Genomic DNA, 16,095 nt, shown 5'->3' on the forward strand with positions numbered 1-16,095 from the left:
ATGCGGTCTATGTAAATAAATTAGGTGACAAAAGCCCACCCACGGGTGATCAATAACGTTAGAGTCTTCTGACGGTAAGTGCACAATGTATAGTATACAGCTCGTGTAGACAAAAAGTATATAAAGCCTATTTTAATATGATTTCGTTATCAAGAGAGCAACGTTACGGTATCAACTATGCTGGTTGTCATGGAGACGTGACAGGTTGTCAAGGAGACGGGTGATTTGTTTACGTTTTCTGATGCTACGATTTAGTAGTCCTACAAATTTGCCCGTTTAAAAATTTAAGATTTTAGATCGATATCTTCATCAAATGTGCACACATCATTGTTGGAAACAATGCTTACACTACTTAAAATAATTTTTACATGCCACCTGTAAACAAATTACTTAGTTCATTGGCAGGGATCAGTGAAATTCACAATTTCGGTGTCCGGCCCACGGCCTATATGTAGTAGGCTACCTACTCACATAGTAGCCTACGCGATTTCGGACGCAGCCCAGGTTAGCCGTGGAGGGCAGCCCAATGTCAGAGAAACATAAAGATCTCCTATGAGATATTTTTTGGTGATTTTTGTCCTTTTTTGAGCTACGAATTATCCACTAATAATACACGAGTTTTAGAGCTGCTCAGACATTCTGTCTAAAATCTCATTTTGTATTTCCTGGAAGAAGAAAAATTATGATTTTGTGACATTCATTGGTGAACACAAGAGGCGTTTGGGGATTTCTTTCTGTTTTTGTGTCGCATCATTGTCTATTTTCTCTATCAGTCACGTTTTGGTTTTGTTTCATGTTTTTGGTTCATGTGATCCTGCCATGTGTTCTGTGTTGTCATGTTTTTATTGGTTCATTGTTTCATTGTTCACATGTGTCCCTTGTCTAGTCATCAGTCTTGTGAATTTAAGCCCTCATGTTTGCCATGTGTCTTTGTCAAGTATTGTTTCACTGTAACCCCATGGGGTAACACTTTAGAATACTGTATCTTACTTACTGCATAACTAATAAGGAATTATTGGAGAACTAATAGGTAATTCTTTATTAACACTTAAGTCACTACTGTTAACTACTAAGGAAGATGTGTTAACTAATTAGTATGTAATAGAATTTTATGATTGTGTTAAGTTTCAGTTTGTTAAACAATAACTAATTAATTCTGTAATAACTCCTGAAGAACTTTTATTAATTATCTATTAATAAAGGTTCAAGAAAAATAACTAAAAAGTAACTACTAATGAACAGTCATACACAGTGGTTACTACAATAATCAGTTTTATTTTAGCAGTGGAGTGGTGATTGAAGTATAAAATCAAGTACTTGAGTAAAAGTACAGATACCACAATAAAATATTACTCCAGTAAAATGATAAAATATTGGCCTATTCATTTTCAAAATTACCTTAGTAAAAGTACAAAGGTAATTACTTAAAAAGTAAAAAGCAACTGATCAATGTTTTTTCGGTAACACTTTAGAATACTGTATCTTACTTACTGCATAACTAATAAGTAATTATTGAAGAACTAATAGGTAATTATTCATTAACTACTTCTTCACTACTGTTAACTACTAAGGAAGATGTGTTAACTAATCAGTATGTAATATATTTTTATGATTGTGTTAAGTAACAGTTAGTTAATCAATAAATAATGAATTCTGTCATAACTCTTGAAGAACTACTAATTATCTACTAATTAAGGTTCAAGAAAAATAACTAAGAAGTAACTACTAATTAACAGTCATACAAAACTAACCTCATACAGTACTGTGTGTGTCTGTTTTCCTCAGCATAGAATGCCATTGAGTAAATTCATGTTTGAGGCAATGACTGAGGGAAACTGAAAATATAGGGAACTTATTAGTAATTCATAAATAATTATCAAATAATTCTGCAGGAATTACTTAGAACCTGGAACAGTATTCTAAAGTGAGAATATAGGGAACTCATTAGTAATTAATAAATAATTATCAAATAATTATCCAGGAATTAGGCTACTTATAACCTGAAACAGTATTCTAAAGTGAACATATAAGGAAATTAATTGGTAATTAACAAATAATTATTAGATAATTCTTCAGGAATTACTTGGAACCTGGAACAGTATTCTAAAGTGAGAATATAGGAAACTCATTAGTAATTAATAAATAATTACCACATACTTCTGACTCAAATCAAACTTACTGTAAAAAAACACATTATTAACGGTATTATCTAAACCTTTGTAAAATAGATAAGTTATCATACATTATGATACATTTTGCTAATTAAATAAAAAGTTTGCTTATTTGCAGATCAATATATAGCCTAGTAAATGTCTGCACTTATCTTTCTTATTAGTGCTGAAGAATGACTAAAACTGGCTAGAAAATGAAATAAAAAACATTGATCAGTGCTTTTTACTTTTCAAGTAATTACCTTTGTACATTTACTAAGCTAATTTTGAAAATGAATAGGCCAATAGTTTATCATTTTACTGGAGTAATATTTTATTGGGTTATCTGTACTTTTACTCAAGTACTTGATTTGTGTACTTCATCCACCACTCCACTGCTAAAATAAAACGCTTTATTGTAGTAACCACTGTGTATGACTGTTCATTAGTAGTTACTTCTTAGTTATTTTTCTTGCACATTAATTAATAGATAATTAATAATAGTTCTTCAAGAGTTATGACATAATTCATTAGTTATTGATTAACTAACTGAAACTTAACACAATCATACAATTCTATTACATACTAATTAGTTAACACATCTTCCTTAGTAGTTAACAGTAGTGACTTAAGTGTTAATAAATAATTATCTATTAGTTCCTCAATAATTCCTTATTAGTTATGCAGTAAGTAAGATACAGTATTCTAAAGTGTTACCGTTTATCTTATTAGTAACATTCCCTCTTACATGTGGACAGCATTTTGCTGCTATAGTGTTAATGAAAGCTCATGGGTCTCCAAAGCTTACTGGGCCCGGAACACAAAGCAAGATGAAGGGGGAAGCGGGACCCTGGAAAATGTGCAAACATTCTTGAATGAAAGATGGGGGAAACAGGTAAAGCTGTTTTACAACGACTGTCTGTAATTTTACATTACAACCAGATAACAGCCTTCTTCAGTCGGAGCAGAATCTAGCATCACATTATCATTTCATCTGTTTGTAAAATTAATTTAAAACTAAACTTTTGCAATTATTAAGCTCTACCACTTTAGCGCTCCCATTAAGAAATGTGTCTGTAATCATGTTCTGTTGGACTATGTGTAAACTGTATTTTCTCTAATAAAGCTTATGTAAATGTTCACATATCAGAGTCATCTCACTAACTGAAGGGAAAGAGGAGTTTTGGGGTGTAGTGTTGGAGGTACAGGTTGCCTAATCTCAAGAGTTTACATAAACTCACATTAGCTGTTGAACAGTTCAAAGCTTCTGGCATTAGTTAAAAGCTTGGTATTTGCTCAGTCACAATACACATGGGCTGTCACTGAAAATCAGGTGTTTTATGTCCCCACAATGGTGTAGTTACAACATCCACCAGTAGGGGACGACTAGACCATGCTAACCTGCCAAATCCTGACCTTGGGCCCTATCTTGCACCCAGCACAATTGACTCTGTACACCGACGCATGTATCATTCCTATTTTGCACCCGCGCACAGTGGACTTTTCCCTCCACAGACGCACGTTGGTAAATTACGGAATGAACTTGCGCTCCCTGGGGGCGGTTCAGCGCAAAGAGGAGGCGTGTTCCGGCGCAAACGTTCCCTGGTGCTATTTTGCAGGTTTAGAAAACAATACCGCCACTGACCAGGAACAACCTAGTCTAAAGTCAGTGGCGCTTTGCGCATGTTATTCATATGCAATTTTAAGGGCGCATGCTTGGCCATAATCAATGTAGCGTGTGCACAATGCGCATGCACTTTGCTTATCTCATCTACACACAGACGCAGCAGTTTTCATTTTTAGAAAACCATACATTATTACAAGGACAAATATTAACACATGAGGGAAATCATTGTTGTGTCCATGAAGATGTGAAAAAATAGGCATAAATCTAGCTTACACATTTACCCAAAATTGTATAGGCCTGTTTAACCGAAGCTAATTTGGGTGGGTTTCTCCCATCCCCATACAATGTCACTTCTCTGTGTTTTACGGCCCTGACGAGAACGTCGGTCTCCTCGGCTGTGAACCGCTCCTGGTGTGCACCTGGCAAATCCGCCGTTATAATAGCAATCCGCCATGGAACAAGCGCACCTACTCTTAAAGGGAATGTGAGATGTCGCTCTGATTGGTTTATTTCACGTTACGCCCAAACCACACCTATGAATAATGAAGCTACTTCAGACCAACCCATTTTAGATTTGCGTCGGGCGCAAGAGTCATTTATCCCGCCGGTATAATAGCAACAGCGCCCAAGACCCGCCCACAAAGTTACTTGCATTTCGTGCTTGATACTTGCGTTTCAGATTGTTAAAATAGGGCCCATTGTCTGTTACCTATGGTCTGTTACATGCATCTCATGTATTGAGAAATTTTTCTCAACTTTAAGCTCTTGTCTTGAATTTACATATAAATTTACATATGTCTTCAGTTGGCAGATTTTTTCTCAGGAAAGCAAATAAAAATAATAAAATGAACATACTGTGTACGTGGCAATTATTGACCTGGCAAAAAATAAAATAATAATAATTGTGTTGCCAATAAAAAAATGCCATAATTTTATTTATTTTTTACATTCGCGAAGACACGTTTCCTATAGGTCACTTTTTCAACTCTTCACACAATGCACACGACATCATGTGAGCTAAACTAAAGATTATTTATCATTATTTATACATCTTTCAAATTAGCATTCACACACACACACACACACACACACACACACACACACACACACACACACACATATATATATATATATATATATATATATATATATATATGTATGTATAATTTTTATTTTAATTTTTTACAGTTTTTCTGAATTGCTAAAACACTAAATCCCATTCTCTGAACCAAATTCTCAAAAGCCTAAACCAATTTGTCGAATAAATCACTCTTTCTGTAAAATATTACAGACACCGTTTGCAAATCTCATCCCATTTCTTTTTTAAAGACTGCATGTTAAAATTCACGAATAGTTACTGACAGAAATTCACTGGATATCACCAAAGAGTTGAACATACCAACAGCGAGGCCCATCATTTCTTATTTCGGCTAGGTACTGACAAACTTGCCTGTCAATATCCTTGCTTAAATATGATGAGGCGGAATGGATCAGTGTTTCAGTCAAACTGTCTGCCCAACAAACGAATGGTACAAGTGAGTAAAATATATTTTAATGCACCAGTACAGCAACATTAACTGTGCACAAAGATACATGAATATGAGAGTGACTTTGTCTGTTTTCTTTTCTCCACCATTCTCTTCATAACGGTTTCTGTACCAGCCATGGCGAGAGAGCTTGAGGAACTTACAGCCAACTACACCAGTAAGTTAAGTAATGTTCAGATTCATACATATCAAAATGTATCTCAGTTCTTTTTGTTCTATAATTACAAGTCAGTCATTTGAACACATTTCTCCAACCATTTGTTTTCTTCCTTTTTCATAACTGTTAGAAAGCTGAACAGATTAAATTGTATGTCTTCAGATTTGAGCCTTGTGCAAAGTTAAAAGACATTCATTACACACATACTGTACTATAAATAAGCACAGTTACTAAAAATGAGTGAAATAATGAATAACTGAATTGTCTCTCTTTCTCAAAAGCCAGCACAGGTTGTGCACTTTGTGCCGTAAACTGGATTTATTCTGGGGGAAAGTGCTACTACTTCTCTATGGTCAAGATGAACTGGACACAGAGTCGAGATCACTGTGTGAGTCGAGGAGGACATCTAGTGATCATAAACAGCCAAGCAGAGCAGGTGTGTTCACTTCAACACTTCATTTACAGTATATTAATTCCTTTTACTTCTGTAACATGATGTATTTCTGAGGTAAACAAAATAGGTAGGCAGTTTTTCCAGTTACTTGGAAATTAGAAACATCCCATAACAATTTGTCAGTGTGACTACATTTGCTGTACACAATGCCAAGTACAGTATAAATTTGGCTACTACAGAATAGTAGAGAAAGAAATATTTTTTTCCTCAAGCTGATGATCATGGTTAAATTTAGTCTCTGATGGTCTAAGAAGATTGGGTGAAAGTTATAATCTTGTTCTTGGCTTGTTCACCGAGCAAACATTTCAAAAGCCTTAAATTTGATGCATGATATCTAAAAAAAGAAAGTAGTGTTATTTTTAAAGATTACCAAAAAACAAAAAAACAAACAACACTTGATTTAGAATAACATGCCCTGATTAATCATTCTCAATAAATCCAATGAATATTCAATTTTGTTTTCCCACTGACATTAAATATTAGGCTACACATTTCTCTGCTCCAAACCTTATGTGCATTATAATATATCACAGGACAAAAACATGTTTTTCTCCATCAGGATTTTCTGACCTCTAAAGTTAAAGTGACGCACTGGATTGGTCTTAATGATTTGGACACTGAGGGACACTGGGTCTGGGTGAACAACCAGCCACTAAATGATTCAGCAGAGTAAGAGCTTCATTAATCTTGACAATACAACCTCTGCATTAAAACTAACAATACATCAATAATCAGCAGGTTGCTGCCAAACAGAAGCAATTTGTTTGTTTTTCGTCCTGCAGATTCTGGATGAAACGAGAGGATGGAGTCAGTGAGCCTGATAACTGGACTAAAGGCCATCCTGCCGGTGAAGACTGTGCTAGTCTGGGACATCCAGAGGGAGAGACGGATTTCTGGACGGATGCCTTCTGTTTCCAAGAGAAAAGATTTGTGTGTGAAGCTGCTGCCGCAGTTTAATTCATCCCTCCTGAATAGTTCACCCAAAAGTTAGCACTCTGTCATTTACTCAAACCAACTGTTGTGAAACAAAAGACATGCATGTAAAGGCACCCCTGCCTGGATGCAAAGTACACACATGCGTACCCTGACATCACCAGCATTTCAATATGCGTTCCGATTAGAAACGGGCTGACTTTTCTTTTGCTATGGATGTTTCCTGCGATTCAATGAGAATGTAATAGTTTTGTGACAGTATGTCATTTACAGTAGTCATTTGATAGCAGTGCGCTGGAAGAGGTAGATTTAGCGTTTAGAGCTAAATAGAACTAACGCTGAATGAACAGTTCACACATCGCTTTTTTTCTTTTAAAGTACAATAGTACTTTTAGAGTACAATATAGTGGACGGAAAAACGTACAGGGTAAAGAGACGCATTTATAAAAGTTGAACTTTTTTGATACGCCATTAAAAAAAAAGTGCCTCTGAAAACCATTGTGTAATGGTCAAAAGCAAGAGTCAAGTACAGGGTCTCAAGCTCGAGTTTAGTTTCAACACTTCTCCAAAACACGCTTTTCTGGGTACTTAAGCACTTTACATATGGAAAGGGGAATCTCCTCAAATTGAGTGTTCAGAATCCTCATTCCTCATTTTAAATATCACTGACATTTAAATAAATTATTTCATTTTATCTCACTGTTTGGAAAACCACAGATGTAGCATGAAACATCTGGGTCAAGTTTGCCACTGGCCATAATTCTAACCTTAAAAAAATCCTGGTTGGGAACAACTTGGTGTAATATATAGAGTATAATGTTAGTTCACAAAACTGGCTGATGGCACCACAAGAACACAGACCGTGTTAAACCCTTCAACCCATTATTCTGAGCTGTGACTCAAGGTCAGAATACTATTTCACACTTTTAAGAGCCTCCAAAACAAATAGTTATAGTGTACACATGGCCATTCGTCCTCAGCAGCATGAAAAATATATATATATTGATATAAATATATATCAACGCAGCAAACTGTGTTGTAAATAGAAACCTTTGATGGTCTTCAGACTAAAGAAGATGAACACAAATAAGCACAGGACTGTTCAAAAGCAGCTGCATATATCAGTGGGTACCGAACTGAGTATAAATAGTCTCGGCTATCGGACCCGCAGTCCGCCTGTGCCTATCGATTCCCGTCCCGCACCCACACTGCAAATGACACATTTATTCCACCCGTTACATCAAATATTAGCAGTTCACCCGTCCACATGCGGGGTTCTGGGTCAAACATCTACTATAATATGATACATTTTTGCTATTAATATAACATTTGCAAAATAAAATAAAAGTCAGAATGCACAACTATAAATGCTGTCAAATGAGAATATTGTTCTGATAATAGTGCAGTTCCAGCATCTACCAGTAGGGGATCACTGGACATATAAACCCTAAACACTTCCTCTTCATATAAGTGCAGTATTGTCCTGTCCATATGGTGAATTTTTTGTTATTTTTTAAGGTGGCAAATCTACTGCAGCAAAATCTAAATGCCAACAATATGAGATTTTATGCTTAATGTTGTGGATGTACTTGTAAACCAATAGTAGACAGCCTCATTCTTCTCTCTTGGAGAATACAAACATATCATTTTACATCTTTTTATAGAGGCTATGGCATATTTAAACATTCAAATGTGGGGCAGTCGTGGCCTAATGGTTAGAGTATCAGACTGGTAACCTGAAGGTTGCAGGTTTGAGTCTCAATACCGGCAGGAAATGACCTTCACCCAATTGTGCCACAACAAAAAGTGTATGTGTCTGTGTGTTGTGGTTTTGGTACGTGATCCTCTGGTGTCTTCGGTGTAGGGAATGCCGTGTTGGCTCACACTCCTGGTGTGTGTTTCAGCAGTCAGGTTAATGACTTTGACCTCTGTGATGAATCCCTCCTGTTTAGTGAAACTCAGGAGATAAAGATCAGGATCTGTGTACCTGTGTCCAAAATGACACACACTTTGATGCTAAACATGAGGACAGCAAAAACAAGTGACAAATTATGTTGAACATGGTGAAAGTGATGTAATCTCACCGACGGTCAACGGCACCTTTGATAGACTATTTCAAAGTCTGTATAAACAGCTAATTTGTTAACATTAGTATAGCTATAGCAATTTTTTTTTCTTTCTTTCATTATTCATTTTTGGTTAGTTAATAAAAATACAATTGTTCATTGTTTGTTCATGTTAGTTCACAGTGCATTTTATAATGTCACAACTTCCATTTCATGCTGAAATCATACTACTTTTTATTTTAAAAATGCAGTGGTAAATGTTAGAATTTACATTACCAATAAATTATAGAAGTACTGTTCATTTTAAATTCACATTAATGTAGTTGTAACAAATGTTGTGACATTTATAAAACAGATGTAACATTTATTTGTCAGGTAAAAATGTATCATGCCAATTACACAAGCAAATGATTAAAAGCCAATTCAGAAATAATAAATACATGACATCAATTACTCAAAGATGACTCTAAAAGTAAGCAATGCATTCCTGACAGAGACACACAGTGGTGTGTGAGTGTGTTCCAATGGGAAAACACTGAAACAGCACTGTATGGGGGTTGTTCCTTGGTTCAACCAAGTTCCCACCGACTGCTCTGTCACCTACCCTTAAAGGGATACTTCAGGATTTAGCATTAAGCTTTGTATCAGTAGAAAACCCGTAGTGTTTTTGAATTACCGTGCTTTCCTCCCTCATATCCCCCTGAGACGAGAGATTTATGTATTTTTTGTCTGGAAAAAATCCTCAGATGATGCAAAAATCGTCATTTTGCGTCATCGGAGGATTTTTTGGCCAGAGGCAAAAGACTACAGCCAGTAGTAGGGGCTACCGGCCTCGCGCCTCGTCCTGCTCGCCACAGTAAACATAATGAATGGCGAGTGTAGAACGCAAAAGCCGAATCCCGGACATTTTGGGCGATCTCGAAATCCCGGGCAGGCTCGTCACGGAGACTCACTAGTAGCCTAGTCTTGTTGTTTAACTGTAGGCTTGGCGTGGGAGTGGCCTGCTGAGTGGCCTGATGAGCATTTCTGCCGGTGAAAGGCCATTCTCCAATGGTGATGCTCGGTTGAATGGCCTTTCACCGGCAGAAATGCTCATGAATAGGAAACTGCGGACAAAGCTTCCATCAGTGAAGCATCACAAGGTACAGAGTACACTGAATTCTGCGAATGAGAGGCAGGTGAGGCATTACAACAGAACAGCCAAACCGCTGAGTCCACTAGCTCAGGAAGAAGTAGTGCGGGTTAGATGTGATGGACAGCTGGCCAAAGTGGTAAAAGAGACTACACCCAGGTCATACGAAGTGTTGACAGAAGATGGAAAGATAATGAGGCGGAACAGAAGACACCTGCTGAAAGTGCCTCAGAGAGACATAAGAATCAAGGAAAGTGACTCACATGACCTGGAAATCTCAAAGCAATGTGAACAATCAAAACTGCAAGGCAAGTTATCAGAGACTGATAAAGAGAAAGACGTTGAGACTCAGACAGAAAGTCCAAAAATACAAATTAAAAGACCACAAAGGCTGATAGAAGAAATGTGAAGATGTATTCAGATAACAGATCTTTTTTTTCTTTTTTTTTAAACCAGGGTAAGCAGAGATTATATGGGAAGAATTTTGTTAAAGTTTCACATTTAAGTGAAGACAACTAAGAATTGTAAATTATGGAATATAAAGAGTTATTTGCATTATTTTGAAGGAGCATCAAATATTGTTTGTGTATGAAGTTAAAAAAAAAGAAGAAAAAAAAGAAAAAAGAAGGGAAGATGTATTGATATGTGTTCCATGCTAACTGGGCCACTAGATGGCAGTATAAAGCGGCAGTTAGCCAAGTTCAACACTGTGTTATTGAACAGAATAAAAGCATTCTGATAACAGTACTCGGTGAGTGAGCCTCGTCAATACCATAGACAGTAAAAGAAATGGACACAGTGACCCCATTGGATTCAACGGAGACAAAGTGAAGTCAATTAGAAACTCTTACTTCCTGGGGGTCGAGCGTACTGCGCAGACTCAAACTGAGCTTGACGACGTAGATGTGACGTGAGCAACCCGTCTGTCTTGTAGTAGCTATGCAAAGAGAAATCTGAATCATTCCCTTCCGAAACTCGCAGAGACGGAGAGTGTGAGTAGGAGCTGTCCATGAGCTAGGAGCAGGAGAAACGTTTGCTATGTATTCTGATTAATTATTTTGTCACTTTGCCTCCACGTCCCCCCGATTGCGCGCGAGCTTCTCCTCCTGTCCATACGGTAATTCTCTACTGTGCGACAGAGAGTCGCGTGGTTATGACGCAATCGTTAGCCTATTTTTACAAAAATTGCTTCTACGGGGCCATAACGGAAGCTACAAGGTAATGGAGCCTTTTATACATTTTCGTGTTTCTTTAGAAATAAATAATGGACAAATGGAGTCTTTAAACGCCTCAGATGTGAAGTTATTCGCTGTCAAAGTGACGCCAAAATGAATGGGAGTCAATGGGATGCTAACAGCAGGTGGGGGTCCTATAGCCAATGGCGGCGCCCGGGGGTACCTTCAAAATAATAGAAAACCCTGCCCCCCTGGTCAATACATGCCCGTTAAAATAAAATGCTGCGTGGAGTCAACCAATCAAAATGCAGCGTGAACTCAACCAATCAACATGTTCAGCGCACAAGTCCCATCCCTGAAAGTTCCTGAACTTTGAAAAAGTACTACTTCGCCAGCAGGGACTTTCAGAGGGGGAATTATTTACCCGCAACTTCATTTAGACCCTGTTTCCTGCGGTGTAAACACCCTGAGTACCACCCCAAAGTTCCTGCTTCCTGGGGAAAGTTCCTGCAGTGGAAACGTGGCTTTAGTTGTCAAAGTGTTCGTTTTTGCAAAAGGCGATTCTTTTGATTTGGCCCTGCAGTCAAAGCTGTACTGGCACGTGCATTGTATATACAGCAATGGTGAAAGCCAATGAGGAAATCTGTTGTTAACACCCAATGAACTGCAAGCACATGCTGAGCGCATGGTCAAATCTCTGCTTGTTCTCATGTCAATACATTTGAATATGAAAAAGTTTTTTGGCTCAGAGCTGATGAAATGCACATTCGCTGTTTATCTTTTTTCTTTGTTAGATTTCAAATGCCTATTCATTTAATTTAGTCTCTTTAAAGACTATATGAAGGCAGAGTGGCCATTTTAGCTCATTTATATGATGTGATGGATTTCATTTTGTTACTATTTGGCTAAGCTCCCATGGAACAGGGAGAAAAAGTTTGTGTTTATTGAGTGGGTTACCCATGGGCTTGGCAACCCTACAACTCTGAAGGTCCTACCTGAGAGGCAAGACTTGAACCACTGGATTGAGGTTCCTGAGATGCCGGTCGTCTTGAGGGTTGACAGGAGGATCTGGAGATTAAGTGCAGCAGACAGATCCAGCTAGATGAGTAGGCCTATACTAATGATTTGTTAGCTGCTCTTGCCAGTCTCAGAGCTTCAATATCTGTCAGCAGGATAGTCTCACCTGAGTGATATATTCATAACGGCGATCGTTTTACAATAAGATCTCATGTGCAGTCCACAAAGTTTGTTCATTTCCATAAAGCTAACAGAACATAACTGACCTCCAGTCATTTACATTTTTCATAAGCAAATATGAGGGAGTGAATTTGTATTGGACTGGTCATGTGCACACACTGACATCATTGACTGAAGTTAAATGAACGATTTACATCTTCGTAAATTAAACACTTTTCACTTGAACATAATGGATTGCTCAGTGACCTTAGGCAAAGACTATAGATATAGAAAGACGGTTCACTCCTATTACTTATGAATGGGAGAAACTGCAACGTGCAATTTGGCAGAATAGTCCCGTCTTCTAAAGTCATGGTCACTTCAGCTGTTGTTACAAGCTCCGGTTCCCATAGAAACCTGATTGCACATTGGCTGGTCTAGCCTGAAAAGATACACTTTTTTTATGCTGATTTGATATATATTATTTACAGTTTTTCTTGATTGCTTAAACACATTTCTTGAAACTATGCCTCGTATTCTCAAAACTGTAAACACAAATCCATAACGTCTCACCCAATTCCCCAAACATCCTATTTTCAGGTCAAAATGAAGCTCTACACTCAAAACCATTCATTCTGGCTGAAAAACCAAACTTTGCCCTCAGACTGGACACACAAGCCCTCAAAATCACACACACTACAACATAGTCCAACACACTGGTGCAATAAATTCAAAACAACATTTCCAAAACTGGTAAGTTATGTTGCTTGTGGTTCCCCCCCTCACAAACCTTTTCACATGATGAACACAAAAGACACAACCAATGGATACATTGGCACATTTTTATTCATTCATGTACTACACACACACACACACACACACACACAAAAAATTTACTCTTTTTTTTTTCTCTCAATTTTTTTTTTTTTTTTCATATTTACTGTAAGATGTGTGTGACCATCATATGACAGTGAAAGAGCACACACAAACCTTATTCTAATATGGAAGTGTATTGGAATGGTAAATAGTGTTGGTAGGTGACAGGAGGGCCTCCACTCAAGGAGACAATAATGAACACATCTAAGAATGTTCCAAATGCCATCATTGGCCTAGAAAGATAACATTCTGGGAGTCAAGACTATAAAGGATGAAGGATGCCCTCCCTTCACTGTCACACTCTGTATCACTCTGTGTTACTGTACGACTGCTGGCCTTTTCTTGCAAGAAAATAAACCTCATCAAAGACTATTGGAAATGTTTGTTTCTTATTCAGTGATATAATTCTGTTCGCCACCACACCTCCCTGAAGGTTCTCAAGGCGACGGTAAAGCAACTCAAATTTGGCCTTACTCGTAGCCCAGCCTCCCTCATAGTAATACCATTGACAAAGACATGGGCAACTAGAGTGGCTTGAATTTCATCTGAGACTGCTTGTCTTCTTGCCCTTCGTCCTCCTCCTCCTCCTTATCCCTCCTCGATCTCTTCCTTCATGTCTTTCTGGATCCATTGTTCCAAAACTCAATAAACTGATTTGGGCCCCCTTATCTATCTATTGAAGGATCTGATTGATGTGTGTTAAATTTTGACTCTTAGTGTTTCCACCTGGGTAATTGTGTGCTAACTGAGCTGAAGCTGTGCTGACTTGAGTGAACAATATTGAGTGCTAGTGCTTTATACATGACAACATGGTGTAGGCAATGAGAAATGAAGGGATTTGTGTGTAGAGTTTTGCAGTGACAGTTCAACAAATTTGACTCATGTGTCAAAACAGGGAATAGTGTTTATAGTTTAGTGAAATGGGTGTGCTTTTTGATAAATGGCATTATGGTTTTGAAATTTTAGTTCAAAAGCCTGGTTATAGTGTTTAAGCAATCGAGAAAAACTGTAATTGTGAGTTCGGCAAGCAGTTTTTGAGATTCCAGGATCCCCCCATTCAAAAGACAGGACTTGGTCTTGTATGGCCGAAATAGCTGCCTGGAGGCTTTGAAAATATGGCATCCGAGTGAACAGACTTTCCTTGAAAGGGACTTTGCCATAGGTCAGCCTCTGGACACATAATAAAGACAATGAGCAAGAATCATGGTGGTTCTTAATCAAATAATTTCCAGCATCATTTTGGACCTGGTTATTCAGCTAAATGATCCTTAAAGTCATTAACAGTTGAGCTTGTCTAAATGTGAAGATAGTATGAGAGAATAACAGAAACATATGTCTCTTATAATCTCTGCACCGGTTATTTCTTTGACCACTGTGTAACACAAAACAAAACAAATGCTTTTAAATCCTGCAAAATGATATAGCCCTGGTAGCGTTATCTGACTGTTGAACATGACACGTGAATCATCTTCTGGTCAATGCTTTTGGCATAACATCTCAATATTACATGTCACAGACTTAATAGAGCTACAGACAAAGATAGAACATAAAAGCAAAGTGCATAAGAACAGCATCCCAAAACACCTCTCAGGTTATTCGCCACTGAATGTCCCATAAAATATGTCAGAGAAGATTCTTATGTTTCTCTAACATACCGACTGGATAGTGCATTATTCAGGATTTATTTATCTCATAAATCAATAACTACTGTACAACTTAATCCTTGGTGCTCATTTCAGCATGTCGACACTCATTTACATGAAAATGTTTTCTTTCTTTTTTTTTTTTTACCTTTTTTAATTAAAATGCTAATATTACATGGGGTGGGGTTTGAGGAGTGATGGGGTATACAAAACATAAAACATAAATTTCAGTCATTTTGATCAACAAAATAAATGCACTGTCCATGTATAAAAGTGAAAATGCCAACTGCACAACAGTACAGATACACAGAAACAGACAGAATGACAATGAAAGAGAAGTCAAAGTTGAATAGAAAGAACGCAAAATTAGGTCATCAGTATTCAGTACATTTAATGACACCTACAGTACATAAACTTTAACGGTGGCAGCTGGAGCCGCATGGAGCAAACAGTTAGAGAGATCATGAATTCTCACTGTAGTGATGAAAAAAAAAAACTGGGAATATCTTGGCCTATGTGTTGACAGGAGCTGTGCCGAACACTAAAACACCACCAGATTTATTGAATAACAGAGTAAACATTCCCTCACACATGTGGACAGTGCTCTGCTGCTATAACAGTACGAGCAACACATGGGTGTATCAAGCTCACTGGGCTGAAAACATAGATGAGACAAACGAGAAAGGCAAAACTATCAGTGTGAAGACCCTGGAGGAATTACAGGACTTTCTGAAGAGCAAATATAATAAAGAAATCTCACTGTTTAACGGTGACTGTTTGGATCTTTTAAAAGCAGATGTAAGTCCACCTCTAGAAGCAGATGGTGATGATGAGCCAGATGTCGAGGAATAATCATAGTGGTCCACCATTAGAAATTTACCAGCAGCATTTTGGGCCTGGTTACATCGCTATTATTGATCTTTTCCAAATGTAGAGTTGTCATGAAATAACAAGTATAACAGATTTCTGTTATGTCACTACTTTCTTTGACTACTACAAAGCCATTCAAATAAATGCTTTCAAATCAGCAAAATAAACCATGTCTCTATGGGTTATTTATGTGTTGAACATGTCACATCAACCGTCTCAGTGATTTTGGCATAACTCAAGAAGTGAACCAAAGATACTAGAATGCTATATGAATACTGCCAATATTAGT

At 37.5% G+C, this 16,095-nt stretch overlaps 1 protein-coding gene across 1 annotated transcript; it reads left to right on the top strand.

Annotated features, from left to right (window-relative positions):
* Nucleotides 1–5,613: 5,613 nt before the first annotated feature.
* Nucleotides 5,614–6,927, top strand: LOC311299767 (C-type lectin domain family 6 member A-like). The gene is made up of 4 exons (XM_084423577.1): nucleotides 5,614–5,631; nucleotides 5,763–5,917; nucleotides 6,495–6,604; nucleotides 6,718–6,927. The coding sequence occupies exons 2-4, from the start codon at nucleotides 5,831–5,833 to the stop codon at nucleotides 6,890–6,892; spliced, it is 372 nt and encodes a 123-aa protein (XP_084279703.1). The 5' UTR covers nucleotides 5,614–5,631; nucleotides 5,763–5,830; the 3' UTR covers nucleotides 6,893–6,927.
* Nucleotides 6,928–16,095: the final 9,168 nt, after the last annotated feature.

This window comes from Rutilus rutilus (genome assembly GCF_951802725.1).
Source record: "Rutilus rutilus genome assembly, chromosome: 11".
NCBI lineage: Eukaryota > Metazoa > Chordata > Actinopteri > Cypriniformes > Leuciscidae > Rutilus > Rutilus rutilus.